Below are 27,973 nucleotides of genomic sequence, written 5' to 3' on the forward strand. Positions count from 1 at the left end.
CAACTTTCTGGCACTTGAATGAGCTTAGAATCTCACTTTATATTTATTGGAACTTTTTCGACAATCTCATTTCTTTCTCTTAATTATGACACTAATCATACTGTTACGTGTGTTATGTGTGTTTGGATATCTCGACTTGAATAAGATTTATGTGTGCTTGGAATTTTTTATGTTGTATGTTTATGCATTATTGTGCTTTACCATTGACGACATATTCATGAACTTCTTTCCACTGTTATAGGCGCGTAGTGGAAAGACAATATGCCAAGAAATAACACTTTTTCGCTATATGAAGATAGCTCTAGTGACGAAGAGATGAAAATTAGGCAACGATGGTTTTTCTTTTGGATAATGCAAGTTGCGGAGGCCGAAAAACAAGTTAGACAAAACATCTCGTGTAGAAATTCCCGCCTCTAATGAAGAGAGTACACGCTTGAAGTATTGGAGAATAACGTTAGATGCTATGAGAATTTCAGAATGGAAACCGTACGTATTTAGCAGCCTCTATGACACACTTCGACAACATTGTGGCATCAATGATAGGACAAATGGTATCACTGTCGAAGAGATGCTCGAAATGTTCTTATTGATTATTTCACGTAATATGCGATATGCAGTAGTCGCGGAAAGGTACCAACATTCTAAGGAAACAATGTCGCGATCATTCAAAAAAATTCTCTGAGGAATACAAGCCGTAGCACCGATTTATATAAGACAGAGGAACGTTGTTGTGCTGTCCGAAATCAAAAATTGTCAAAAGTGGCATTACCTTAAGGCACTATTTGAAAAGTACATACTATTATATTTCATTTCGTAAGATTATATAAATTATATAATTTTGCATTGCCCCTCCAGGATTGCATCGTAACTATGGATGGAACCCATGTGACTACTTGTGTCCCTAAGGAGAAAAGAATAGCTTATCGCGATTGAAATACAGAAATAACACAAAATGTATTTGTCGCTTGTTCCCATAATATGATGTTTACATATGTCAAGACAAGTTGAGAGGCTTCTGCATATGATTCAAGAATTTTTTTCCGAAACTGCCACGTTGAAATTATTTTCAACACCGAGTGGTGGTGAGGGTTTGCTAATCAATGTTCTATTTCCCAAAAAATTTCAGCCATAACATATTTAACTGTAATTTTCCTTTTATTATTTCCAAAACAACATTATGTTGTCGACATAGGCTTTCCCAATACTCCTGGATATTTGGCACCATACAAGGGAAAACGGTATCACCAAAGTGATTTCGGTGAGGACAATCTGCCAACAACAAAGAAGGAGCTATTCAATCATCGGCACTCATCCGTTCGTAATGTTATTGAACGGATTTTTAGTATTTTGAAGAGGAGATTCGCAATAATGAAATTGATGCCTTATTTCAAACTGCATAGGCAAGGACAAATTGCCATTGCCTTTTTTGTGTTGCATAATTTTATTCGGTGCAATCATTATCACTACGGGTTATTTGAGGAGTACAGCGATGCTTGAGCAGATTACGATAAATTTTGAAATCCACCAGAACAACCAGGAATACGAATTAAAGTTGACGTGAGCAGCAACGAAATGAATGTCGTACGCAACCGTATCGCAAATCGGTTATGGCGCGCAGAAGCAAAACGGCGATGTCATGCACTTTCTATTTGTATTTTAAATTCGTATCAGTACTTTGTGTGTATGAAGATTGATTTTCAAAATTTTTATTAAATCCATGAAATTAATGTAGACATCTATTTTTTTAAATGTCTTCTACACATTTGATTTATTTGATAAAATGTTATCAATAAATACTTGATTGTCAGCACGTTGCTCCTACGCGTCTCATCGTGTGGTGGTCTATGTAAAAATAGAGAGAAAAAAAAAAGACATGGAGAAGTAAAAAAAATAAAAATAAAACTAAAAGGCTTCAGGAAGCATATTTTTGTCGCTTATTACTTGTTCCTACCCCTGGAGCCCACAAATTCATATTAGAAAAAAAATAAGCCAACCCATTTTTTCTTCTTACTAGTTCAAAATAAGTAGAGTTGAATAATTCTTGGTTCCCAAACAAGCCCTTAATCTTTTGTAGGTTGGGATAGAGGATTCGATAGTTGGCTCAATCCCCCCTATAATCTTGGACGTAAGTAGCAACCCTCGCCAACCCAAAGTCAGAAAGTTTAGCATTAAAATCCTGCCATATTAATCTATTCTCAGCTGATCGCCCGATATACATAATAAAGCAACACGGCAAGGCGAGCATGTCGACTTTTCTCAAGTCTTTCCAACTTACCATATCTAACAGAATGTTAGAAGCCTTGAAAACACGACATATGACAGGTTGTTCAGACTCATGCAGGAAGGCAAGCCCACGAGCGGCACCAACTGCGACTTTCACCCTTACTCCCCACGGAAGCGGTTGTGGCCAGGTTGCAATTACATTAAGGTATGTTCAGATACCATGGTTAGAAGGTCACATCACGTTAACAAAGTTAAGATGGGAGAAAAAAAGAGTGACTCACTTCCGAAAAGATGACTCTCGAGGCTACCTCTGGGCATGTACTCATAGACCAAAAGCCGGTGCTCTCCTTCCTGGCAGTAGCCAATGAGCTTGACAAGGTTCGGGCGGCGAACTTGACCGAGATAGTTTACTTCAGGAATAGCTGAATTGATAATGTCAGCAGCTGTGTTGTCGTATTTAGCTCGAGTTTTGTCATTCTGTGTTGTTAGTGGGTCGGCTCACCAACAAATTCGTCTTAAAAGATATTGCACCGACCATGCAATGATTTTTTGGATAAGATACTGCCAACAGTTGAGTAAAGCAACAACTTAATTCAGATGTAATGACACAATTACAAACTGTAGAGGCAGATTTTTGGCTCTGAATTCGCCCCCGAATTCGTCTCCTGAAACACTAATTTATCTCAAAACAAAGCAGGAGGAAAGTAAGAGATGAAGAGAGACCAGAGATGTAGAGGAGAAAGAAAAAAGCAATAAAGAAAGAAGAACTAAGGGAAGAGAAGATGGAGATCCATGAACTGTACAAGAGAATGAAGAGGAAACCTTGGGTTGGCTTACATCGTTACTGAGTAGAAATTGATCGATGAACTGTGCAAAAAGAATGAAGAGGAAACCAACTGTCTAGTCATTGTCGGTTCATTTAATTGTTTTGATTTCAACCGGTTTGATGCAACCTACCAATTTAATTTTTGCTGATCCGGCGCACCAATTATTACACGTCAGCATATTTAACGGAAATCGTAACCAAAGGTGAAAGTAGGAAAAGGGTTAAAGGTATTGGGTGATAATAGAAGGAAAAGAAGGAAGCGAGTGAAAATAGAAAAGTAACGGAAGTTTTTCTGCTAAAAGCGTACTTTTTCCCTTTTTCTTAATAAGGTTGTTCGCTGTTATGGAAAATATATACAATGGCTTTAAAAAATTTTGTTTTAGCCCCGTTTACCATGGGGGAAAGAAATATCGGAAATGAAATTTCAAGCTTTCAGCAAAGCTTCCAATTACCGATTCGTAGTATAGCAAGTTAGCAACGATCACTTCAGATTCCAACTATTAACTATTAAGATGGTAATCCGATCATCTCATATGCTCAAGATTCTTGGTTTTTTTTTAGTAAAGTACAAAAACACCTCCTTATGGTTAGAGATTGAAACAAATTGGACCATATATTTTTTCAATGGACAACTAACACACCGTAGTTTACTCCGTGGGAAATAAAAGACCTCACTGCTACTTTTTTCTTCACTTTTGGTTTCCTTTTACATTTTTTAACTTTCTAATACTAAATTTTTTTTGTCATTTTTATTTTCAGCTTTCAAGAATTTTTCACTTTAGTCCTATCCACGGAACGGAGGGACTGGGCAACAAATCGACAACCTTGACTCCACTCCCGTGGTCGCCGACGTCCTCTGCAGGTGTCGGCGACCATCAGGGTAGGGTCAAGGTCGCCAATAGGTGGCCCCAACCCTCGAATTGATCGGGACTTGAGTTGAGGTCTCAACCAACTCGGGGGTTGGGGCAGTCAATGGACTTTTTCGACCCCACCCCCGTGGTAGATTGCACCCGCAGAGGATGTTGAGAACCACGAGATTGGGGTTGGGATGCCGATTGGCGGCACCAACTCCCGAATTGGTTGGGACCTTGATCCCAGCTTTTCAGTAGGACTAAAGTGAAAAATTCTTGAAATGTTGAGTATAAAAATGACAAAGAAAAAAGTTTAGGATTAAAAAGAAAAAAAATGTAAAAGGTTGAGGATAAAAAATGAAGAAAAAAGTAGCTGTAACTTTCTTTATGCGTCAGGAGTAAATTACATGATGTTAGTTGTCATTGAAAGGTTCAATTCTATAACTAGAAGGGGATATTTTATCCTTTTCCCTTTCTTATTATTATTATTTTTCTTTTTTTAAGCTATGCGTAATTAAGCTTGCCTGAAATGTCGCTGGTTAGCCTATCGCAGTCCCATGTATTCTTCACCGTCACCATCTATCTATGTTAATCTTCTTGTCGGTTTTTTCCTTCTTCTCGACAACCGCTCCATCCAGTCTCCCCTCCCCAAATATATCTACGCAGTCCACAACGTAACTAATGAATGTAGAGAACTCCGTGCAGTCCCATCCGAGATGGGTTGGTTCTCGATACCCAGGGCTTCTGGTACACCCGCCAACTGAGTAGCATCATCTAGGTTCAACACCACTTCGGGGCCCTGGACTCCGACTCGATTGGAATCATATAGGAAGACATCAACACAATTGAAACCCAACTCGATATTCTGAGAGCATCAAAAAAACAATATACATGTCCCCAATGCCTGCCTCAGTTTTCTCTTGCACTTTATTAAGAAAAGAGGGTTTGGTTTTTGGGACAGGGCACTGATTCAACTCCATTTCCTTTTGCACACTCAGCAACAACATTAACAGCACAGATGGACCACAAACGGAGATCCTAAACCATTTTGGTCTCTGGTGAGGGGAAAAAGAATCCTTTTGCTGGGCATCGCCAACAGCGCCTAAATTATTAATTTTCTCAATAATCTGCTGAAGAGAAGTAAATGAGAAGAATGAGAGCAGCGACTGCACTAAGATGCAGATTCCTTAGCAATCTTTTCGGCCTTGGCAAGGACTTCCTCGATGCCTCCAACCATGTAGAATGACTGCTCGGGGAGATCATCGTACTTCCCATCCAACACACCCTGAAGCAAGAAAAATCATGTCAACAGATTAATGACAGTCAAATTATCCAATTCTTTAAGCAGGCCCAATAATTCCCAATGACTGTCTGTTTTTTACTCCTAGAATGTGGAACATCATGGGGCAAGTCAACATGAAGCACACAAGGAGCATACCAAGAGCTCACTCGTCAATGGCTTAACCAGAAGAAGCACATTGATTTCCGACAAACAGAAAAAGGCGGTACATTCATATGGAAGAAGTTTAGCAACTAGAACTACAACTGCAAATCTGAATTAGAATTACTAACATTTTAACTCCATTACATTCTTATCCTACAGGAAAGAGATTATCTAGAAGCAAAGTCCACAAAAAATCTAGGGTACAAAACAGCAGAATGAACAGCAGCTAAGAGGAACTTCTATAGAAAGGTTTCGGGCTTTCCCATTTCCTATTGCTACTAAAGGAACTTAACAGTACCACAACAAATGAAGCGCCATATATCCAATCTAGGCTAACGATCTTAATGCCTGATGGGCAGACCCTTTTAAAGAAAATGTGTTTCCCTGTTCCAATGTCGCAAAATTTCAAGCTCCCTGTAACAAAATCATAAGAATTATAGATATTACCAGAGATAGATACATACCTGGAAGCTGGCAATGCTCTCCTTCAATTCGACATACTTGCCAGGGGCACCCGTGAAGACTTCAGCAACATGGAAAGGCTGGCTCAAGAAACGCTGGATCTTACGGGCACGAGCGACAGTCAATTTGTCATCTTCACTGAGCTCATCCATTCCCAGAATAGCAATAATATCCTGAAGATTTTTATAGTTCTGAAGAACCTTTTGCACTCCACGAGCTGTGTTGTAGTGATCCTCCCCCAAAATGTGAGGAGAGAGCATACGGGATGTCGAGTCGAGGGGATCCACAGCAGGATAGATTCCAAGTTCTGAAATCTGCTCATTATTGGAAGGTTAAATACATTAGAGCATAATCTCTTGAATAACAAAATAAAGTAAAAACACTACCAATACGCGGTCTAATAGTTTTAAGATATAAAGACCTGTCGCGACAACACAGTTGTAGCATCCAAGTGGGCAAAAGTGGTAGCAGGGGCTGGATCTGTCAAGTCATCAGCAGGCACATAAATGGCTTGCACTGATGTGATGGAGCCTTTCTTCGTGGTTGTAATACGCTCCTGAAGACCTCCAAGATCTGTAGCCAAGGTTGGTTGGTAACCCACGGCAGAAGGAATACGACCAAGCAGCGCAGACACCTCAGAGTTCGCCTAGTGAAACAAAAAACAAGGATTAATGCCAATGCTTGCAAATTCAACAATAAATTTAACAAACAAAAACTGTCAATCATGCAAGCTTTACTTGCGTGAATCGGAAAATGTTGTCAATGAAAAGCAGCACATCCTGCCCTTCAGCATCACGGAAGTGCTCTGCCACAGTAAGCCCAGTAAGCCCGACACGAGCACGGGCACCAGGGGGCTCATTCATTTGACCATAGACAAGAGCACACTTGCTATCAGCCTGCAAAATGAAAGGTATACCAGAATTACTGTCAACTACAAAAGAAAAGCTAAAAGAACATAAACCAATATATACTAATAATGAAAAGAAACTGAAGCACATCACTGCACAATACTGACCTGCTTCTCCCCTAGCTTAATGACACCACTCTCAATCATTTCCCTGTACAAGTCATTGCCCTCACGAGTACGCTCTCCCACACCAGCAAACACAGAGAAACCACCTGATGAAAGAATCACCTAGTATCACGCAAATGTAAAGCCAAGCAGGCCACCAAGGAAAGAAAAGTTTAATTTTTATCTGTCAAACATACCATGAGCTTTTGCAACATTGTTAATAAGCTCCATGATTAGCACAGTCTTTCCAACACCAGCACCACCAAAGAGTCCAATCTTTCCTCCTCTTTGGTATGGAGCGAGCATGTCAACGACCTGAAATCAAAACAAGCTAGTCCAATTTACTTGTGTTCACAAAAGCCATTTGAGAATGAAAAGGATCCAATTCCATCAAGTCTACAAGAGAAAAGGAATCATGGGACAAACAAACTGTCTTACTATAATTGTGAGGTATATTACCTTAATACCAGTGACAAGGATCTGTTGCTCAGTCGCCTGCTCCACAAATGCCGGAGCTTCTCTGTGGATGGGCAGGTAGTGGTCGGTCTCTGTTGAGGGATAATGAGACTTTTAGATTCATCTCAACTGAAACAGAATATAAAAAACCGATAAAACAGTCAAGTAAATTACTCACTGAGTTCTCCTCTTTCATCAATGGCCTCTCCGATGACATTAATGATACGGCCAAGTGTAGCCCTCCCAACCGGCACCTGAACCGACAAGCGAAAGAGAAATAAGGAATCACGCCTTGTCACTGAACAACAACACAAACATAAATCACAGTAATCAACAAGGTCCGCAATTCAGTATAAGCAAATCGAACACAACAGACAGCTTCCACAAGACATCATCATGCCAACAGAAAAGCAAAACAAGAACTGAGTGACAGTAAGCCGGAGACGAAGTGGTGCGAATGTTTTAATCAAACTGAAACTGATCTGATTCTCAGCTACCTCATTTACTAAATCTGCAAACCATAAAACCCCTCTGCTACAACAGATTCAATCGGAATATAGTCAAGAATTCAACCGATTACTCTCAGATCTAAATCTCATCGGCCAATCCGCCACAAAATCACAAGCAAAGACGTACCAAGGCCGAGATTTCGATCCGACAAGATTGAAAAGCTAGACTTTACTTCATATAAGAAATTGGATCCAAGCAAAAAAGGATCAATCAATGAGATCGATTGGGGTCTCACAGTGATAGGGGAGCCAGTGTTGAGCACGCGCTGGCCACGGACAAGACCCTCAGTCCCGTCCATAGCGATAGTCCTGACCACATTTTCCCCCAAGTGCTGGGCAACCTCAAGCACCAGCCTTATGGAGTGGCCCTGCACCTCGAGGGCCGTGAGGATGGGGGGCAGCCCCTCATTGAACCGGACATCTACGACGGCACCGATCACCTGGCAGACCTGGCCGATCGCGCCGGCGCCGGTGAACTCATCGGTGATCTTCCCCTTCCCGGCGTCCTTCGTCGGGGGAGGCGGGGAGGGCGGCGAGGCAGCCGCGGCGGATGTGGCGTACTCCGCCGCTCGAGTGAGGAGGTATCCGGCCGGGGAGGGGCGGTGGGAAGCGTAGGGGCAGGGGGAAGCCTTGGGGCCGGAGAAGGCGGACCTGGAGGACGGAGATCGGCGGGCCGAGGATCGGAGAAATGTGGATAAGAGCCTGCGTGAAGCCATGGACGAGGCTTCAGAGGAGAGCGAGACAGAGTATTAGGGTTAGTGGGAGGCTGTCTTTCAGAGCTACTATATGCTCGGCAGTCCAGCTGAGACTCCGCTTTGCTTGAGTTATCCTCTGCTCCCGTTTCCACCTATACCAATCGTACCATCACCGTTGATCTGACGTAATGTCTCTGATACGTCCGAGAGCTTGGCACGTGTGCAGCATCAGTGGCTCAGATCTCGGCGAAATGATTGGATCGTGGTGGGGGCGGCGCAGGCGATTAGTGAGGTTCCGTTTACTATTTCAGTATTTCTGCTGCTCCGCTAGAAATTAGAATATATTCGTTTTTCTCTCTCCTTTTTCTTCCAATTTGTGCGTTCTGAATTGAGTGTTCGACCCGTGGGGTGGAGGATACGACGACGTTCCGAGGGTCAGTTTCATTCCGCCTGATTAGGCGAACAAGAAGTCAAACGGGCAGCGCCCATCAAGCGTCTCCGACATTGCCAATGTTTAAAATTTGAAGCGCCATTTGAACACGGAGATTGTCATTCCAAGAGAGTTAGCCCCCGAATTTCACATTAAATTAGTGTCGCTGTAGTGGAATTAGCGATAAATTGAATGAACAGGGAATATGGATTGATAAGTAAAAGAGTTGAGATTACACGTGAATATATCTGTATAGTTGAATGTACTAGAAAAAATGAGAATTGCAACTTTAATTGGTGTAAGTTAATGGATAGAAATGGTTAGAATAAAGATACAAAGTTATCCATCATGTACAAACTAGTAGCTTTTTTAGAACTTTATCCATACATATAATATAATGAACCTTTCCTTGTATAGAGGAAAATAATTATTATGTTTAGACATATGTAATATATAATATCGTGAATAATTTAAATAATAAAAATATTTTTGAGTATAATAAATAATTATACTTAATTAAGTAATAATTAATAAATTTAATTTTAATAAATATGAATTTTACTTTTTAATCATATTGGGTCTATTGCCGAGTGGGCTTGAGAAGCTCGTTGCGGGCCCAGTGAAGGTCTACACAACGCAGCCCGGCACATCTAATCTATGTTTGAGTTATGCTTGGGGAATAATCATGTTTAATGTGCTTTCCTAATATATCGACTTGCAAGATATATTTGGGATATCGAGAATCTCTCTAATGATAGGTAGCAAATTATATCTCTAATCTCCTATAAATATGGAGGCACATTCTTTGATTGTTTTGATTGCACACTTCTATCTAATGTAAGGTTTATAGTGACTTGAGTGTCGAAGAGGGAAATCCGGACACCACCCCCGATCTTCTCTTCGTGCAGGCGAAGGTGGTTCATGTCTCGTACATTCATCTTTAACAACAAGCATGCGGATTGCTCATGATATACTACGGATTTTCTAGATCCGAAACAATATATTTACATAAAAATGAAGAAAAGGTAATTTCAATATAAATTAAACAAAATAGATTACAAGATATAACCATATATCAAATACAACAAAATAAAATTATAATAAGATAGTCACATCCTTAACAGAGTCTCTATTTTAAGCTTGGTTTGGGAGTGTTATTACTAGAAAAAAAAATGTGTTGAAACATAATTGCCAAAAAATTATTGTTGATTCTCAAAAGTTGTTGGGCGTTTGGCATCCTATTTTCTAAATCCGCTAAAACTAAATAAAAACTACTTTTGCAATTTTTCATGAAAGCTAAAAATAACTAAATAATAACAACACCGCTAGGAACAACAACAACGGCAATAATACTAATACTAATAATATAATGGTAGTTTTTAAAAAGCACCCATCAACACTAATGATTGGCCTATAGCCCTTCACAATCTTGTTCTCACAGCTTTAATAATGACATAAAATCTGTCAAACACACTTGATTTTATTAGTATTAGCCTCTGAACCATTATATGCACAGTGAAACCCGTGTTTGGTCTTCTCAACTCATCAGCAAAAGCCCACATCAGCGCACACTCTACTTTTTTTATCGCTAATAAAAATATCATACACTTTCTCCTTTGCCCTCATACATTGGGATCTAAAAACCTCCACATGTCGCTATTTTTTCACCACCATTTCAAATTCAATCAATTTCGTGATTAGCATAGCCCTAATAGTGCCAATGTATTATCTTGCCAATCATGCGTTATTCACTATGTTGTTCTTGAAAGTCACAGTGCAAGTGTGTTTATTTAGCAACCTCTTAACATGATAAGCTCCTAGGTTCTTTATAAATCTAGCATAAATTTTTTAGGACTCAATTCCCCTTTACCCCTAGCTCCTATATACTCTCGACAATTCTTCTTGTGGTATGAATTCTTTTGAGTTTTCACAGCATATAATGATGCATCCTTGAATTATTTCCCATCATCAAACAACTACCCAACACAGAAAGTAGGACTATCAAAAGTTAGATCAAACTGAGGAAAGGTTTCTCCCTCCTCACTATCCTCAAGCTCTACATATGATCCTTCTTGTTCAATATTGCTGTAGACATTATCTGATGATGGGTAATCTCTGCTATCCTTCCTTTCCACCATAATATCTACTAGTAATATTTTTCATTTTCCTCCCTATTTTTCTCTTTGTCATGCCTTACCTTCTTTATAATTGTCTTCAAATCCTTGTATAGCTTCACATTCTTCAAGTTGTCCTTTCTCTTCATCTTGGCAACCTTCAATTGGTTCACAATCTAAGTATACTCAAAATCATCATCTTTACTTTCATCCTAGGCACATATTCAAGATCTCTCATTATCACTCTCAAAGTTCTCTTCACCTTATCTAAACCTCTGTCACCATCACTTCCTTGTGTATCAAAAGGACAACATACAATTTACAGCTCTTAAATTCATCTAAGTATTTTGCGTCATCAATTCCTCTGGCTATATCTACCCCATCAGTTTGCATTTCTTCAATTCCTCTACCAGCATTTACTCTTGTGCGCACCCGAATTTCATCTCGTCGGGGCACACATGCGCGCGCCTAAATGCAACTCAGCTTGGGAGTGTCCACCTTCCCGGGGATGCGCAACGGACGCACGTGAGAAAGAGTCGCCACTACCTGTTTACGACCCGTAGGTCGAGGGCCGGTGAGTCGCCCGGGTCTAGGGGTATGGATACACCTAGTATGCTAAGGCAATGGTCTTGTACGAAACCGAAAATTCCTAATTCGGGGGTTCTATTACGTGTGGGCCTATATCCCACACGCCCTTTCGGTACTCTAGCTTGCTAGGCTTGCCATTTTATTTATTTACCGCATGATTAAGTTCCGCTCATCTTACGCGTTTTGACACCGTAAATTCGAAGAAACACTCCGACCGTTCGCTCTCCGACTGGGATTCTTATATGAATAAACGTACAACATAAATCCTTACATTGTCCTCTCAAATAAATAAAATACAAATTATAACAATTGAATCCCAGTCGGTTCGCGTTCGGTCATTATTCCACTCGTGCTCACCGTGTGGTTTGAAAAGACTGAAATTGAAATTAAGGTGCGCACTCGGTGTTTAGGGGATTAGATCCCGTAATCTACGATTGGGGCGTTGGACCCCATGTGAATCGTATCCTAAAGGATCGGGCTCAACCCGCATAACAAATAAGTGCAAGAATGCAACAAGTAAGCGCAAATAAACAAACAATGAGATTTTGTTATTGCCGAATTTACATGAGTTAATCAATTATTATCCGGGGTATCTTGGCATACAAATCCTACCCTAAAACAAACAAATAGGATGATAGATAGGGTATGTAGCATTCGGCATCATTTAACGGACTCGACAGACATGATGTCCATAGTCAAGTCTCGAATGAGTGGGTTATTTTTAGATTATTTTGTATCGTGACAATATGGCTTTTACAGATTAAGAGTATTTTCACCTAAAACCCAAAACCTAACCCTCTATTTGACTATTACCCGTATTTGATTTAAGCCGAGTTTGAAAGTAATCTGTTTTTCCATGTTTTAACCCGTTCTAAACACAAACCTACACTAGAGTGACGGCAGGACAAGAACCGGTAATCATGCCATTGAATCGGTAAATATGTGTGTGCATGAAAATCAATATTACGTTGTACGTATCTCGGTGCTTTTGAAATTGTGAATTTTGAAAAGGGCATGACTAACAGTTCTTGAATTGTCGATGCGATTACAGATTATTAATCGGTTCGTACAATTCATTTAAAGAGTCAAGTGATTTAGTTTAGCCAAATTTAACGTCCCGATTACCCCGCATGTAGAATTTTAGGTTAATAAGAAATTTGTCGAATGCTTTGGTCTACGGATTTCGAGTCGTCGAGATAGCCATTAGTTGACCGTCCGATAAACTCTAATTTCCGACATGGTCACGTTGTATACATATAATTACAAAAATAAAATATTTAAATGAGGCACATACATTGTCGGTGGGTGATCCAAGTAGGAAAGGGTCGGATATTTTTAGAAAATGTCCAGGGGACTGAATTGAACGATTTTAAAAGAGCAGGGACTGATTTGAAAATTCGGATGAAGTTTCGGGGACCGATTTGAAAATTCTGAAAAAATTGGGGACTATGTAAAAATTACTGAAAATATCCCAGGATTGTTTGAAACGAATTTGAAAATCTGGACTGATCTAGAAACAAAAAATGGCCCCAGGATTAAACTGAAACAGCTTGGAAAGTTCCTTGGGATGCTTGAAAAATTCTAGGAATTCCAGGACTGATTGGAAAATAGTAAAATGACTGGGACTTGATTGAAAAGAAATTTTGAAATTCGGGGCAGATCTGAAAAGGTGAAAAATGGCCCCGGGACTAAACTGAAACAACTTGGAAAGTTCTTTGGGATGCTTGAAAAATTCTGAAAAATCCAAGGACTGATTGGAAAATAGTAAAATGACTGGGACTTGATTGAAAATAATTTTAGAGTTCGGGGCAGATCTGAAAAAGGTGAAAAGTGGCCTCGGGATTAAATTGAAACAACTTGGAAAGTACTTTGGGATGGTTGAAAAATTCTGAAAAATCCAAGGACTGATTGGAAAATACTAAAATGACCGGGACTTGATTGAAAATAATTTTTAGAGTTCGGGGCAGATCTGAAAAAGGTGAAATGCACCCTCTGGACTAAACTGAAACAACTTGGAAAGTTATTTGGGATGGTTGAAAAATTCTTAAAAATCCAAGGACTGATTGGAAAATAGTAAAATGACCGGGACTTGATTGAAAATAATTTTTAGAGTTCGGGGCAGATCTGAAAAAAGTAAAATGCGCCCTCTGGACTGAAATGTGACAAAATGAAAAGTTCGTAAAATCGAGTTCGGGACAAATCCGATCGCCCACGCGACCCAAGAAAACTCATTTCACATTATATCCATCAAGCAAGCATTAATATTAATGAAAGGAGCCCTAATCATGGTACTAAGTCGAGAATTTACCTAATCCGGAAAGTTGAGGGGCTTCTCTGTAAAATAAAATAAAATAATAAAAAAAAGCCGGACAATTGGGTCGGATCGGATCGCCTAGCCCGCCCAAAGGAGAAACCGCCCGGAAGGGCGCTGGGTCGGATTGGGCGCGTTGGGCCGAATGGACTTGGGCTGGGCCTGCGAAGAAAGAGAAATGGGCCGAGGCCCGTTAGCCGGCGGGCGTCGGGATCGCCGGGAGCGGCGGCTACGACTCTGCGTGCGGCGGTTCTCGGCCTTGGACGCCACGACGACGGCACGAGAGGGTGCGGGAGATAGCTCTGGGCGCCGCCGATACTTCACCGTGGTCGATCGGGACCTCACCGGTGCTTAATCAGTCGGAATCAGGGGGAAAAGCCGCGTTTTCCGGCGAAAGTTCCGAGTTCTTCGATTTCAAAATTCGCCAAATCGAGAGCCAATTTTCTGTTTTTCCTTGCTGGGTTTTGTCCGTGCTCCTCCGAATTGTATTTCTCTTCATTTAATTGCAATTCAATCTTCTTTTCCGTTAAGATTTCGGCCGATTTAGCGGAAAATCGCGGAAATCCGCGATATTGGGGATCCTAGGCCGGCGAGGTCGCGGGCAGCCGGCGAGCGCTGCCCGGCCTGCCCGAATCGATTTTTTTTTTTAAGGAAAAGACCGGCGGGTCACGGGTAGCCGGTCAACGCTGCCCGGTTCGCCTGACTTCTTTTTTCTTTTTTTCTTTTTTTGTTTTTTTTAAAGAAAAGGTAATAAATTGGGAAATGACAATTTTGCCCCCCCTTCCGGAGCCGATGGACCGAAATTGAGTACTGACAGCTTGCCCCTCTTTGGTTGTGTGCTCGGATAGAGAATGCAGCCAAAGACCATAAGAAGCACCCCGTCTGATCTCTGCGACCGTCCTGGCATCTTTCCCCACAGCCACTTGTTCTCTCTGGTTTTGGATTCATGGGATAGAGTTGGATGGACGTATGTACCTGAAAGAAGTGAAGAGGTGGTTTATGAATCCAAAAGCAATAAAGGTGGACTTATGGCCTTGAAAGCAGTAAAGATGGGTTTACGGGCCCAAAGAAAGTAAAAAGGTGGGTGTCCAAACCCAAAGTAATAAATGTGGGTGTCTAAACCCAAAGCAATAAATGGTGGGTGTTCAAACTCAAAGCAATAAAAAGGTGGGTGTCCAAACCCAAAGTAATAAATGGTGGGTGTCCAAACCCAAAGCAATAAAAAGGTGGGTGTCTAAACCCAAAGTAATAAATGTAGGTGTCTAAACCCCAAAGTAATAAATTGTGGGTGTCCAAACCCAAAGCAGTAAAGAGTGGGTGTCCAAACCCAAAGCAGTAAAAGGTGGGCATTTGTACCGAAAGCAGTAAAGGTGAGTGTCCAAACCCAAAGCAGTAAAAGGTTGGTGTCCAAATCCAAAGCAGTAAAAGTGGGTGTCCAAACCCAAAGCAGTAAAGGTGGGTGTCAAAACCCAAAGCATTAAAAGGTGGGTGTCCAAACCCAAAGCAGTAAATGTGGGTGTCAAAACCCAAAGCATTAAAAGGTGGGTGTCCAAACCCAAAGTAGTAAAAGGTGGGTGTCCAAACCCAAAGCAGTAAAAGGTGGGCGTTTGCACCCAAAGCAGTAAAGGTGGGTGTCCAAACCCAAAGCAGTAAAGGTGGACGTCCAAACCCAAAGCATTAAAAGGCGGGTGTCCAAACCCAAAGCAGTAAAAGGCGGGTGTCCAAACCCAAAACAGTAAAAGGTGGGTGTCCAAACCCAAAACAATAAAAGTGGATTCGGTCATCAAGAATGGCTTGAGAACTTGAGAGAGTTGACTTGGGCCCGATGAAACCGACGGATTCGTCAAATAATGGTGCTAGGTGCCTCATTGAGGGCCTTTCGCTCGAGTTTGAGATTGCGATCTTGTCGTATGAGGCAGACATGAGTCCGTTAGGGAGAGACGCCTCTTAGGATCCACATGCCTGTACCTGCATAGGAGGGTGACAGCTAATGGTCGTTGTCAGTCGCGTGAAACTGCTGGAATTACAATGTGTAAAGGAAATCTAGGTAATGATGCTTCGGGGATTTGAACTTGGTGACCATTTGAGGGGTGGCCGTGTCCCGAACTCACGTTTGACCAAAAGAAAGGCTTTTCGCAAAATGTGGGCATGGCCCACAGAACTTTGAATAAAGGTAAAAGGAAGGATCTTTAGGATCCTCCAAATCAAGGATACGATTCGACCCCATTTCGAGGCGCGTCTCGAGCCTTGAGAGTCGAGAAGAGTTTGTTTGCGTTGAGAACTGCCAAACCACTACTAGTTGTAGCTTCACGCGGGGTGCTGCTGTTCTTTCGTGGTCAAACCGACAATTGCCCCTAACTTTTTCCCAGGCCGCAAAACGCGTGACGACCTGACGGGATATTTTATTTTGACTTTTCTCTCATGAATGCTCTCCTTTTACTACGACCGCCCAAGATAGGGTCCGATCGCATCTCTCGATTCCTCTAACTTTTGCCTAGACCGCCCTTTGCGGGTTTTCAGCCTAGCAAGGAATATGATTTATGCTCTCCTTTTGTCACGGCTCCCCTTTACAGGATTTTAAGCCGTGCCCCTCGTTCCCTAACTTTTGCCTAGGTCGCCTCGAGGAGGTTTTCGACCTAACGGGAAATTTATTCTTTTCTCTCAAAGGTGATCTTAGATGGAAAGAGTACAGGTGTTGATGACAGGAAGCGTTGAGGAGACATGAGCGTGGAGTTTGAAGAATACAGAAGAAGACAAATGTCGGAAATGTGGCTTGCAGTCTGCGGGGACATGAAGAGGCTGCAGAATGACCAAGAAAGCTATCAGGGATAGTACTTCTTGAGGGCGTCAGCGTTGACTGGGAGCGCATTTTCGGTCCCGTTCATGTCACTTAAGATAATTGCTCCTCCAGAGAAGGTTTCCCTAACGACGAAGGGCCTGTCATACTTGTATGCGAACTTGCCCCAAGAGTCAGGTGTAATGTGAAGAACCTTCCGCAGGACAAGGTCACCAGGGTTGAATTCGCGGTGGCGGACTCTTGCATTGAATGCTCGGGCCATTCTTTGTTGGTAGCATTGGCCGTGGCATAGCGTTGTTAGCTGCTTCTCGTCGATGAGATTGAGCTGTTCATAGCGTTGCTTCGCCCATTCTGCTTCTTCAAGCTCGGACTCGGCCAGGACCCTCATGGAAGGAATCTTCACTTCAATTGGGAGGACGATTTCCATGCCGTAGACCAAAGAGTACGGAGTTGCCCCGGTTGAAGTGGGGATAGATGTTCGGTATGCTAAGAGAGTAAAACGGAGCATCTCGTGCCAATCCTTATAGGTCACCGTCATTTTTTCGATGATCTTCTTGATGTTTTTGTTCGCAGCTTCCACCGCACCGTTCATTTGGGGACGTTACGGTGTGGAGTTACGATGCTGCACTTTGAATTGCTCGCAGAGTTCATCGATGATCTTGTTGTTCAAGTTCTTAGCGTTGTTAGTGATGATTGTCGCGGGGACTCCGTATCGGGTGATGATGTTGCACTTGAGGAAGCGTGCCACGACCTTTGCGGTGACCGAAGCAAGCATTATGGCCTTGATCCACTTGGTGAAGTAGTCAATTGCCACCAAAATGAAAAGGTGTCCGTTGGATGCTCTGGGATTGATAGGGCCGATCACATTTATGCCCCACATTGAAAAAGGCCACGGGGCTGCCATCGGATGTAGCTCATTGGGGAGTGCTTTGATATGGTCGGCGTAGACCTGGCACAAGTGGCAGTGTCTGACGTGTTTGGCACAGTCGGCCTCCATGGTGGACCAGAAGTAATCCAAACGCATAAGTTTCTTAGCGAGCATGAGCCCGCTCATGTGGGGTCCGCAACTTCCCTCATGTACCTCTCCCATAAGGCGTTGTGCCTCAATTTCATCGACACACCGGAGTAGTGTGGCATCGAAGGAACGGCGATAAAGGACCTCTCCACTCAGGAAGTAATGTGCTACGAGTCGCCGAAGTGTTTTTCTGTCACGCCGGTTGGCAAATGTCGGGTATTGGCCGGTTTGCAGAAAATGTTTGATGTCTTCATACCATGGCTATTCGTCAGTTGCCTCGATTACGTCGCAGTGAGCAGGGCCCTTGGCAATCTCAATTTCGAGTGGCTCAATGAGATTCTCTTTCGTGATGCTCACCATGGATGCGAACGTCGCAAGTGCATCTGCGAATTGGTTCTTGATGCACGGTGTGTATGTGAATGAGATTTTCTCGAAGTTCTCCGCTAACTCCTCGAGATACTCGTGATATGGCACTAGCTTCGCGTCCTTCGTCTTCCATTGCCCCAACGTCTGGAAAATTGTAAGCATGGAATCACCAAACACTTCTAGTTCCTTCACCTTGAAGTTGATCGCCGCTTGCAGACCGAGGATGCATACTTCGTATTCGGCCACGTTATTAGTGCAGGGAAAATCAACCTTTGCTGCGACCGAATAGTAGTGTCCGTCGGGGGATATCAGTACTGCACCAATGCCGGACCCAGTGGAATTTATTGCGCCGTTGAAATACATCCCCCATGCGAATTTGTTCTCCTCACTGTCCACTTGGAGAATCCATTCGTCCAGAAAGTCAGAGTTGATCCGCAATTGCCTGCCCCTTAACTGATGTGCGGGGCACGTATTTAATGTCGTATTCCGTCAGCTAACATCGCCACTTTGAAATATTCTTCATGGAAGATGGACTATCGAACAAGTACTTCAGGGGATCCGCTTTTGACGATAAGCGAATAGTATGATAGAGAGTGTACTGCCGGAGCCGCTACATGACCCACACCAGCGCGCAGCACATCTTCTCAATCTCCGGGTAGTTGGACTCCCCTTCGGTGAACTTCTTGCTTAAATAGTAAATGGCATGTTCTGCGCGCATGGACTCGTCTTTCTGCCCTAACATGCATCCTAGGGATTGCCGGCGCACTGTCAGATAGAGAATAAGAGGGCGATCTGGAGTAGGCGGGACCAATACAGGGGGTTGAACCAAGTATGCCTTGATAGTGTCAAAGGCCTTCTGACATTCTCTGTCCCACTTAATCGCTGCATTTTTGCGAAGTAAGCAGAAGAGTGGTTGACATTTGTCTGTCCGGTTTGTAATGAAACGCGCAATGTAGTTCAACCGTCCCTAGAAGCCTCGTACTTCACGGACTGTCGATGGTGGAGGTAGCTCCCTGATTGCCTTCACCTTGTCGGGATCAACCTCGATGCCTCGTTCGCTGACCACGAAATCTAGTAGTTTCCCTGACTTGGCGCCGAATGTACATTTTGCCGGGTTAAGTCGAAGCTTGTACTTCTTGAGTCAGTCGAAGAGGCGTTTTAGATTAATGAGATGATCCTCTCCTTCTTTTGATTTAGCAATCACGTCGTCGACGTAGACCTTGATCTCTTTATGCATCATATCGTAGAATAGCGTGACTATGGCCCTTTGGTATGTTGCCTCGGCATTTTTGAGGCCGAAAGGCATGACTCGATAACAGAAAGTGCCCCACATTGTGATGAACGTCATCTTGATCTTGTCCTCATCGGCCATCCGAATCTGGTTGTACCCGGAGAAGCCATCCATGAAGGAGAACAATGTATGGCGTGCTATGTTGTCAACTAAGACGTCAATGTGAGGCAGGGGGAAGTTATCCTTGGGGCTAGCCTTGTTGAGGTCCCGATAGTCGACGCAAACTCTTACTTTTCCATCTTTCTTTTCCACAGGCACAATGTTCACCACCCACTCAGAGTAATTACAAACTTCCAGGAAGCCCGCGTTGATTTGCTTGATGACCTCTTCTTTAATGCGGAGGAGAAGGCCGGCTCGCTGACGCCGTAAATGCTGTCGTTTGGGTAGAAACCTCTCCGTATCGAGCGGAAAGAAGTGCTTAACTATTGAGGGATCCAGACCTGGCATGTCGGCGTAAGACCAAGCAAAGACTTCTTGGTACTCCTTGAGGAAATTGATCATTCAGGCCTGCTGTGTGGGGTCGAGGCTCATCCCGATCTTCAGGATATGAGGCTCTCCTTCGGTACCCACGTTGAACTCTTTTGTCGGCTCAACTGAAGTGAATTGACGGTTCTCAAGGCGGCGCAAACTCTCCTCTATCTCGGGCACTCAACCATCCTCGTCGAGCCCTTCCCCGAAGTATATGGGTTGGGACTCTTCGAGGTGTTCCTCGGATGAGTTCGAATTGACGTGTCGAAGATTTGGATTCGAGTGAAGCTTGGCAATTCAAACGAATAGTCTTAGAAATTTAGAGCGTTGTGAGATAAGTGAAAGAAAAGAGAAAGTAGACGCGAAAATTCAAAAATGCGTGCGGAGATTTTATTAATGGTGTAAGCATGAAGCCATAACAAAATCCCTCTTCCGTCATGTGGCTTATGGCTATGCCGAAACGCGGGGAAACATCAAACACATAGATAGCCTTACATCGGCGATTACAACCGAGTAGCGCGGGACTAAGTTCCAGTTGTTGAGCTCCTCATTCTCCTGTGTGAGACGGATATGGACCCCCAAAGGAGTCTCTTCAGTGACGGCACATATGGCTGACAGATCGACAGGCTCGTCCTCTAAAGCCAAGAAAGGGCCGTCAAGAGTACCTCCGATGACGTGCGGTAGTGCGGGAAAAAAGTGAGAGAGTGGGGGAACTGGGATGCCCCTGTTGATCTTCCCATAATATGCGGCGAGATGGTGGAGGTGCATGCTCCTGCGGGCCTCGATAATCTCGTCGCAGGAAGGGCGAAAACCGAGTCCCCTCCTGTTCTTGTACTCTTCAATCTCGATGGGGCAATTGATCCCCTGCCCCTGTGCTCCGAGCCCGGTACCGGGAACGTAGTTGTGACGCAGAAGGACCTTCCCGACCATGCGGTCAGCACGAGACGGACGAGCCTCCCCATAGTCCCGAATGACTGAGATGGTCTCGAATGAATGGAATGGGAGGTTCTCGTCGTCTCCGATGCTAATATAGGGTACATCCGTTTTCTTATAGATGGCATAGTCCTCTTCACCCTTGACCGTAATGAGCCGACCCTCCGCGATGAACTTGATCCTTTGGTGCAGGGACGAGGGAACGGCTCTAGCTGAGGGTTTTCCTAGGAGCAGGCTGAAAGCATTCGGGATGTCAAGGACCTGAAATGTGACGCTGAATGAGCACGGGCCGACATCGATCATGAGGTCAATCTCCCCATTCACTTGCCTCCGTGAGCCGTCAAAGGCTCGAACCGCGGTTTTGCTCGGGCGGACGCGGTTGAGGTCCACATTCATTTGCTTCAACGTGGACACTGGGCAAACATTGAGAGCGGAGCCGTTGTCGATCATGACCCGGCCAATAACGAAATTGTTGCACTTGCAGACAATGTGCAACGCCCGTGAGTGTGCCCATCCTTCAGACGGGAGTTCGTCATCCGAAAATGAGATGGCATTGGAGAAAATCGAGCTGACGGTCTCTTAAATCCGATCCGGGGCTGTCTCCTTAGGAACCTGTGCTGCAGTAAGGACTCGTAGGAGGGCTTCTCGGTGTGGCTCCGAACTTAATAGGAGAGCGAGTAGTGAAATATGAGCTGGAGACTTACCCATTTGTTCTACTACCTTGTACTCGCTCGCCTTGATCACTTTCATGAAAGCCTCGGCTTCTTCTTCGGTCACCTTCTTCTGCGAGATAGGCGGGGCTTCCAGAGCAGCTCCGGATGCAGCGGGAGCCTTGCCCTTGCCTGCGATCTCCGGGTTTGTGTACACCCGACCCGAGTTTGTCACGCCCATGACACTGAACTGCTGCTCAAGGTTCCCGACACTTCCTTCGTAGGTCCAGGGGACCTTGTTGTCCTGATACGGCTCACGAGCGAGGACTTCTATTATGAACGGGGCAGGCGCGGCACTAGACCCTGTGAACCCTACGGTGGCTTCCGCGGGGACATACTCGATTACAAATGGAGCAGGGCCCTCCTGTTGGCTCTCGTCCTCCCTCATAGTGCAAACACTGATCATATTGATGGTGGGCCCCGAGCTCGACCCATGATCAGGGAGAGGGTTAGCTTGCACGTTCGGGGCCCTGATGGCATTGAACGAGATCTTCTTATCATTGATCAACTTCTGAACCTCTTCCCGCAATTTCCAACAGTTGTCGGTGGTGTGACCGAGAGCACTTGAGTGGTACTCACAGTGTAGACTCTGATCTTGGTTTGCCGGAACGAAACTGGGACCGGGAACCGTTGGTCGGATCATGTCGCCAGCTAATATTTGCCTGTATATGTGGGAGAGTGGGGTAGGCAAGGGCGTGAACTGTATACGCTGTCGGAATTGCGTCGTACCGCTCTGTTGGCTCTGCGTGGCTGGGGTTTGCTGTGCCGGCTGAGGAACTCTTGAAGCCGGGGGCCTATACTGTTGGGTCGAAACAGGGGGATAGTGGTGGACAATTTGTTACGGGACCGGCGGGGCTGAATAGTAAACTGGTTGAGCGGGGTATTGAGGCTGATAGTGTACAGTCGGCGGAGCATATGCGGGAGTAGCAGGTGGCGCAGGTGTGAAATTCACCGAGTACTGTTGAGATCCCGGATGCCTTAGATTAACTGCATTAACCAAAGCCTCCTTTCCCCTTCGGCCGTTAGTAGGGGCTGCTGCAGCCGCGGTCTTCCTCGAGGACTCTCCTTCTCCTTCTTTGTCGGACCCTCTAACCTTTCGAGCTTGATGCCCAAGTCTACCTACTTCCCCGCTATAATCATCTCCGAAAAGGAGGACTTGTGGCTCATGAGATGGGAATAGTAGGCCCCTTTGAGTGTTCCGTGGAACATCTGTATCTGTTGCGCCTCGCAAATTGGGGGAAAATGCTTCGCTGCTTCTGAGCGCCAATCAGTGGCGTATTTCTCGAACTTTTGGCCTTCTGCCATTTCCATTGTGCTTAGCTCGAGGAAAGATCGCGGCGTCTCTATGTTGTACTGATATTGTTCAACGAACTTCTTGGCCAGTTCGATCCAAGATGGGATGTCTTCCGCTTGGAGCGACATGAACCAGTTAAGGGCCGATTCCGATAGACTTTCTTGGAAAGTGGCGACAACGAACTGTTCATAGTCCCAGTACTGAAGCATCTTTGTATGATAGTGGCGAAGATGGTGCCGCGGGTCTTTGGTTCCATCATATTTCTCGAACTCCGGCATTTTGACTTTCAAGGGCAGCTGCATTCCCGGGAAGAGAGACGAATCCAAGTAGCTCGTGCTATGTCGAGGATCACTTGTTTGGAGGGCTCTAATAGTCTCTTCCATCTTCTTCATTCTCCTCTCCTGCTCAGTTTCCGTTTCAGGAAAGAAATTTGTGGGTGGAGCTCTAGGGGCCGCTTGAGTCGGCATGCCCAGTTCAGAGAAAGTAATATTTATGGGAGGTGGAGCTTGGTAGGGGAGGCTGATATGGGGTTGTGGAGCTTGGTGAGGGAAAGGCTCAGTTGTGTGAGCAGGAACAGGGGCGTTCGATGTCGGGAAGCCCATCGGCGGAGGAGCAGTATAAACGGTAGCTGGAGCTGGCACGGACACAGGAGGTGGTGCGAACATGATCGGATCCGGCGCGGGAATCGTGATGGGCGGAAGTGAGACGGTTGCTGGAATGGTGGACTGAGGATGGCCGAAGTCGACCGGGTGAATTGCCGGTGCATGCTTCGGATGAAGAGCGGGCACTGGGATAATTGCTGGCGCGGGGGCGGCCGCTATGTCGCCCTCTGATGCATGGGTTGGCGGGACCCAAGGAGCGGGATTGACAGTTGGCCCGCGTGCGAGAGGCGGGATGGAGCTCGAAGATGCGCCATTTGGCCCCCTGAGCAAGGCCATCATCTCGGCCATATTAGCGGCCATTAGGTCAACCGTGTTTTGAAGAGTTGTGACGTTTCCCTCGAGCGTGGCCATGCGAGTAGGATCATGGGCAAGCGGTGGTGCTTGAGTCGCCGACGACGGCACGTACTTCGATGGTGGCGGCGAGTGTCCAGGTGGTGGTGGTGCGTATCCCGGCGGTAGTGACATGCTTGTTGAAATCAGTTGTGGGAGATGGGCCGTGGGAGTCCCATGATGTGCTAGTGGCGTGCCTGTAGTGGTAAGTGGTGGTGGCGCGTTCATCGTGGGCCGTGGAGAATGAACTGGCGTCGGTGGTGTATTCCCCTCGAAGATAGTGAGTTGATTTTCCTCTGCCATTCTTAATTGGAAGCGTGTGGGATACCGGTGGGGCGCCGCCAGTTGTTAATACCTGGATTCCATAAGTGTGTGAGTTTCGATGCAAGAATATTCTCTTTAAAATAAACATACAAAGTAATGAAAAGAGAGGGGATTCATGAGATGCATGAATTTTTAAAAACTAATGCTGTCATTCGTATTAACTCCGAATGGTTCAAAGTGCAATACAAATTTTAAAAAGATAGCCCTAAGTCGATCTTCCAACACGCTCGGGGTGCAAGCGACCGTCGCCATGGAAAGCGCCAGTTTCAGGTGAGGGCCTAGTAGAGGTATCTATCCTAGGATGTGCGTGGACCTCCACGGGCCCTCTTTCTGGACCTATCCAAGGCAGCATTCGCTTGCGCCAACTCCTGATCACGCCTCTGCAGTTGGGCGCGGGCCTGGGCAAGCTCCTTCTGTAGTTGGTGCTGATCGCCAAGCTGCTCATTCTTCTCGGCGACCTCCTGGCGGAGGCGGACCCTTTCAGCCCTCAGATTGGCGAGCTCGGCTTGGATGGCCATGTCCGGTACCGGTGCCCCGGATGATGTGCTACTCTCGACCGGAGGAGAGTCTGTGAAATCATCATTCTCTGATGGACCCCATCGATAAAAGCGGAGGATATATTCCTCTGTGGCTTGAAAGTCCCGTTCATTTTAGGTCGGGTGCTCGGGGAAGTAAGGATGCTCGATGACCACAAGGATGCTCGATGACCGTAGTCTGCCACGCGGTCATAACCCGTTCGATTTCACTTAAGCGATCTATGGACGTCTGGTCCTCCCGCCAGGTGTGTTCGAACTTGGTTCGCGCCGTACCTTTGGGAACCGTCTGTAAGCCACCTGACTGCCTCACTACTCGCGCCGGAAAATAGGTGGTGGACCCCGCATGGCTCACGAGTGGTACTCCGTTAAAATCAAGACATTTAAGGGTCATGGGTCCGGGTGGCATCCACGCGGCGCGCTCTTATTTCAATGAAACGGAGGAGTTTCGCGGTGACTATCTCTGTGCCACCGGAATATGCAAGTTCGGCTTGTAGCTGAGACCTATGCACCCCGAGTAGGCGCGATACCAAAACAAGTCGGGTGGTATGGAAGTTAGGTTCCACAATGCCGTGGGTGGCTGCAATTCTTCCGACGAGAGTACGATATTTCTCGATGGTAGGTGTGAGCTCGGTACCTTGGATGTTGAAGACGGCGTGGATTGGGTCCCAAAACGTCACTGCTGCTCCCAAGAAGTTCCAATCCACTCGGCAGATGGCTAGCATTTGTATATCCCCAACAAAGGTCTTGATGTAATCGCGGTCGACTTGGCGTAGATAAGCCCAGATATGACTGATTTCCTCGAGTGGTGGCGTGACCCTGTCGAGGTGTGGAAAGGAGACCGAGCGCGCCATCTCTTACCAAGATGAAAGGAAAACCGATTTAGGACTAGTTAATACAAATGACACCTAATTTTGAAATTAGATGATGCATGGGTACAGAAAATAAATGCCCACGGCTTAATGTATACAGTGTACATCTCTCTCAAAAACAGAAAAGGACTCAAATGGCGCGCAGGCTGACTCGATGAACTGTTATTGAAGTCGGGTTGGAAGATGGTATGGAGCTCCTGCAGTATGCATGGTTTCGGCACTACAATGACCGTGCTACCTAGGGATGGGGGCCCCCGACTCAAGGGTGTCAATTCCTTGAAATCGAGCGGCATTCTTTTCAGGGCCTAAGCGAAAGTCGAACTGCGCGCCGTACCCCTACTTCGAACTCCTATCTAGCCTATGCTCTTATTAGTGGGACGCGACCCATAGGTACCTAGAAGCTAGTATGATATACAATGCGTGTGCGAGAAATAAAAGTGCGTAAAGTAGATAAGCGACAAATTGTGGAAAGCGATAAATAAACAAGAAAACAAAGCAAGCGAGAATGAGCCCGAACCCTCTAAGTGTCTCCAACGGAGTCGCCAAGCTGTGCGCACCCAAATTTCATCTCGTCGGGGCACGCATATGCGCGCCTAATTGCAACGCAGCTTGGGAGTGTCCACCTTCCCGGGGACGCGCGACGGACGCACGTGAGAAGAAGTCGCCACTACCTGTTTATGACCCGGAGGTCAAGGGCCGGTGAGTCGCCCGGGTCTAGGGGTATGGATACACCTAGTATGCTAAGGCAATGGTCTTGTACAGAACCGAAAATTCCGAATTCGGGGGTTCTATTACGCGTGGGCCTATATCCCACACGCCCTTTCGGTACTCTACCTTGCTAGGCTTGCCATTTTATTTATTTACCGCATGATTAAGTGCTGCTCATCTTACGCGTTTTGACACCGTAAATTCGAAGAAACACTCCGACCGTTTGCTCTCCGACCGAGATTCTTATATGAATAAACGTACAACATAAATCCTTACATTGTCCTCTCAAATAAATAAAATACAAATTACAACAATTGAATCCCAGTCGGTTCGCGTTCGGTCATTATTTCACTCGTGCTCACCGTGTGGTTTGAAAAGACTGAAATTGAAATTAAGGTGCGCACTCGGTGTTTAGGGGATTAGATCCCATAATCTAAGATTGGGGCGTTGGACCCCATGTGAATCGTATCCTAAAGGATCGGGCTCGACCCGCATAACAAATAAGTGCAACAATGCAACAGGTAAGCGCAAATAAACAAACAATGAGATTTTGTTATTGCCGAATTTACATGAGTTAATCAATTATTATCCGGAGTATCTTGGCATACAAATCCTACCCTAAAACAAACAAACTGGATGATAGATAGGGTATGTAGCATTCGACATCATTTAACGGACTCGACAGACATGATGTTCATAGTCAAGTCTCGAATGAGTGGGTTATTTTTAGATTATTTTGCATCGTGACAATATGACTTTTACAAATTAAGAGTATTTTCACCTAAAACCCAAAACCTAACCCTCTATTTGACTATTACCCGTATTTGATTTAAGCCGAGTTTGAAATTAATCCGTTTTTCCATGTTTTAACCCGTTCTAAACACAAACCTACACTAGAGTGACGGCAGGACAAGAACCGATAATCATGCCCTTGAATCGGTAAATATGTGTGTGCATGAAAATCAATATTACGTTGTATGTATCTCAGTGCTTTTGAAATTGTGAATTTTGAAAAGGGCTTGACTAACAGTTCTTGAACTGTCGATGCGATTACAGATTATTAATCAGTTCGTACAATTCATTTAAAGAGTCAAGTGATTTAGTTTAGCCAAATTTAACGTCCCGATTACCCCGTATGTAGAATTTTAGGTTAATTAGAAATTTGCCGAATGTTTTGGTCTACGGATTTCGAGTCGTCGAGATAGCCATTAGTTGACCGTCCGATAAACTCTAATTTCCGACATGGTCACGTTGTATACATATAATTACAAAAATAAAATATTTAAATGGGGCACATACATTGTCGGTGGGTGATCCAAGTAGGAAAGGGTCGGATATTTTTAGAAAATGTCCAGGGGACTGAATTGAACGATTTTAAAAGAGCAGGGACTGATTTGAAAATTCGGATGAAGTTTCGGGGACCGATTTGAAAATTCTGAAAAAATTGGGGACTATGTAAAACTTACTGAAAATATCCCAGGATTTGTTTGAAATGAATTTGAAAATCTGGACTGATCTGGAAACAAAAAATGGCCCCAGGACTAAACTGAAACAGCTTGGAAAGTTCCTTGGGATGCTTGAAAAATTCTGGGAATTCTAGGACTGATTGGAAAATAGTAAAATGACTAGGACTTGATTGAAAAGAAATTTTGAAATTCGGGGCAAATCTGAAAAGGTGAAAAATGGCCCCGGGACTAAACTGAAACAACTTGGAAAGTTCTTTGGGATGCTTGAAAAATTCTGAAAAAT

At 44.7% G+C, this 27,973-nt stretch overlaps 1 protein-coding gene across 1 annotated transcript; it reads right to left on the reverse strand.

Annotated features, from left to right (window-relative positions):
- Positions 1-4,736: 4,736 nt before the first annotated feature.
- LOC116200231 (ATP synthase subunit beta, mitochondrial-like) lies at positions 4,737-8,556 on the reverse strand. Its single transcript, XM_031531035.1, has 9 exons — positions 8,020-8,556; positions 7,453-7,528; positions 7,278-7,366; positions 7,016-7,133; positions 6,822-6,925; positions 6,544-6,702; positions 6,228-6,452; positions 5,809-6,120; positions 4,737-5,185 (listed from the first exon to the last, which is right to left on the reverse strand). The coding sequence occupies exons 1-9, from the start codon at positions 8,497-8,499 to the stop codon at positions 5,072-5,074; spliced, it is 1,677 nt and encodes a 558-aa protein (XP_031386895.1). The 5' UTR covers positions 8,500-8,556; the 3' UTR covers positions 4,737-5,071.
- Positions 8,557-27,973: the final 19,417 nt, after the last annotated feature.

The sequence above is a fragment of the Punica granatum genome, chromosome 3, assembly GCF_007655135.1.
Source record: "Punica granatum isolate Tunisia-2019 chromosome 3, ASM765513v2, whole genome shotgun sequence".
NCBI classification, from domain to species: Eukaryota; Viridiplantae; Streptophyta; class Magnoliopsida; order Myrtales; family Lythraceae; genus Punica; species Punica granatum.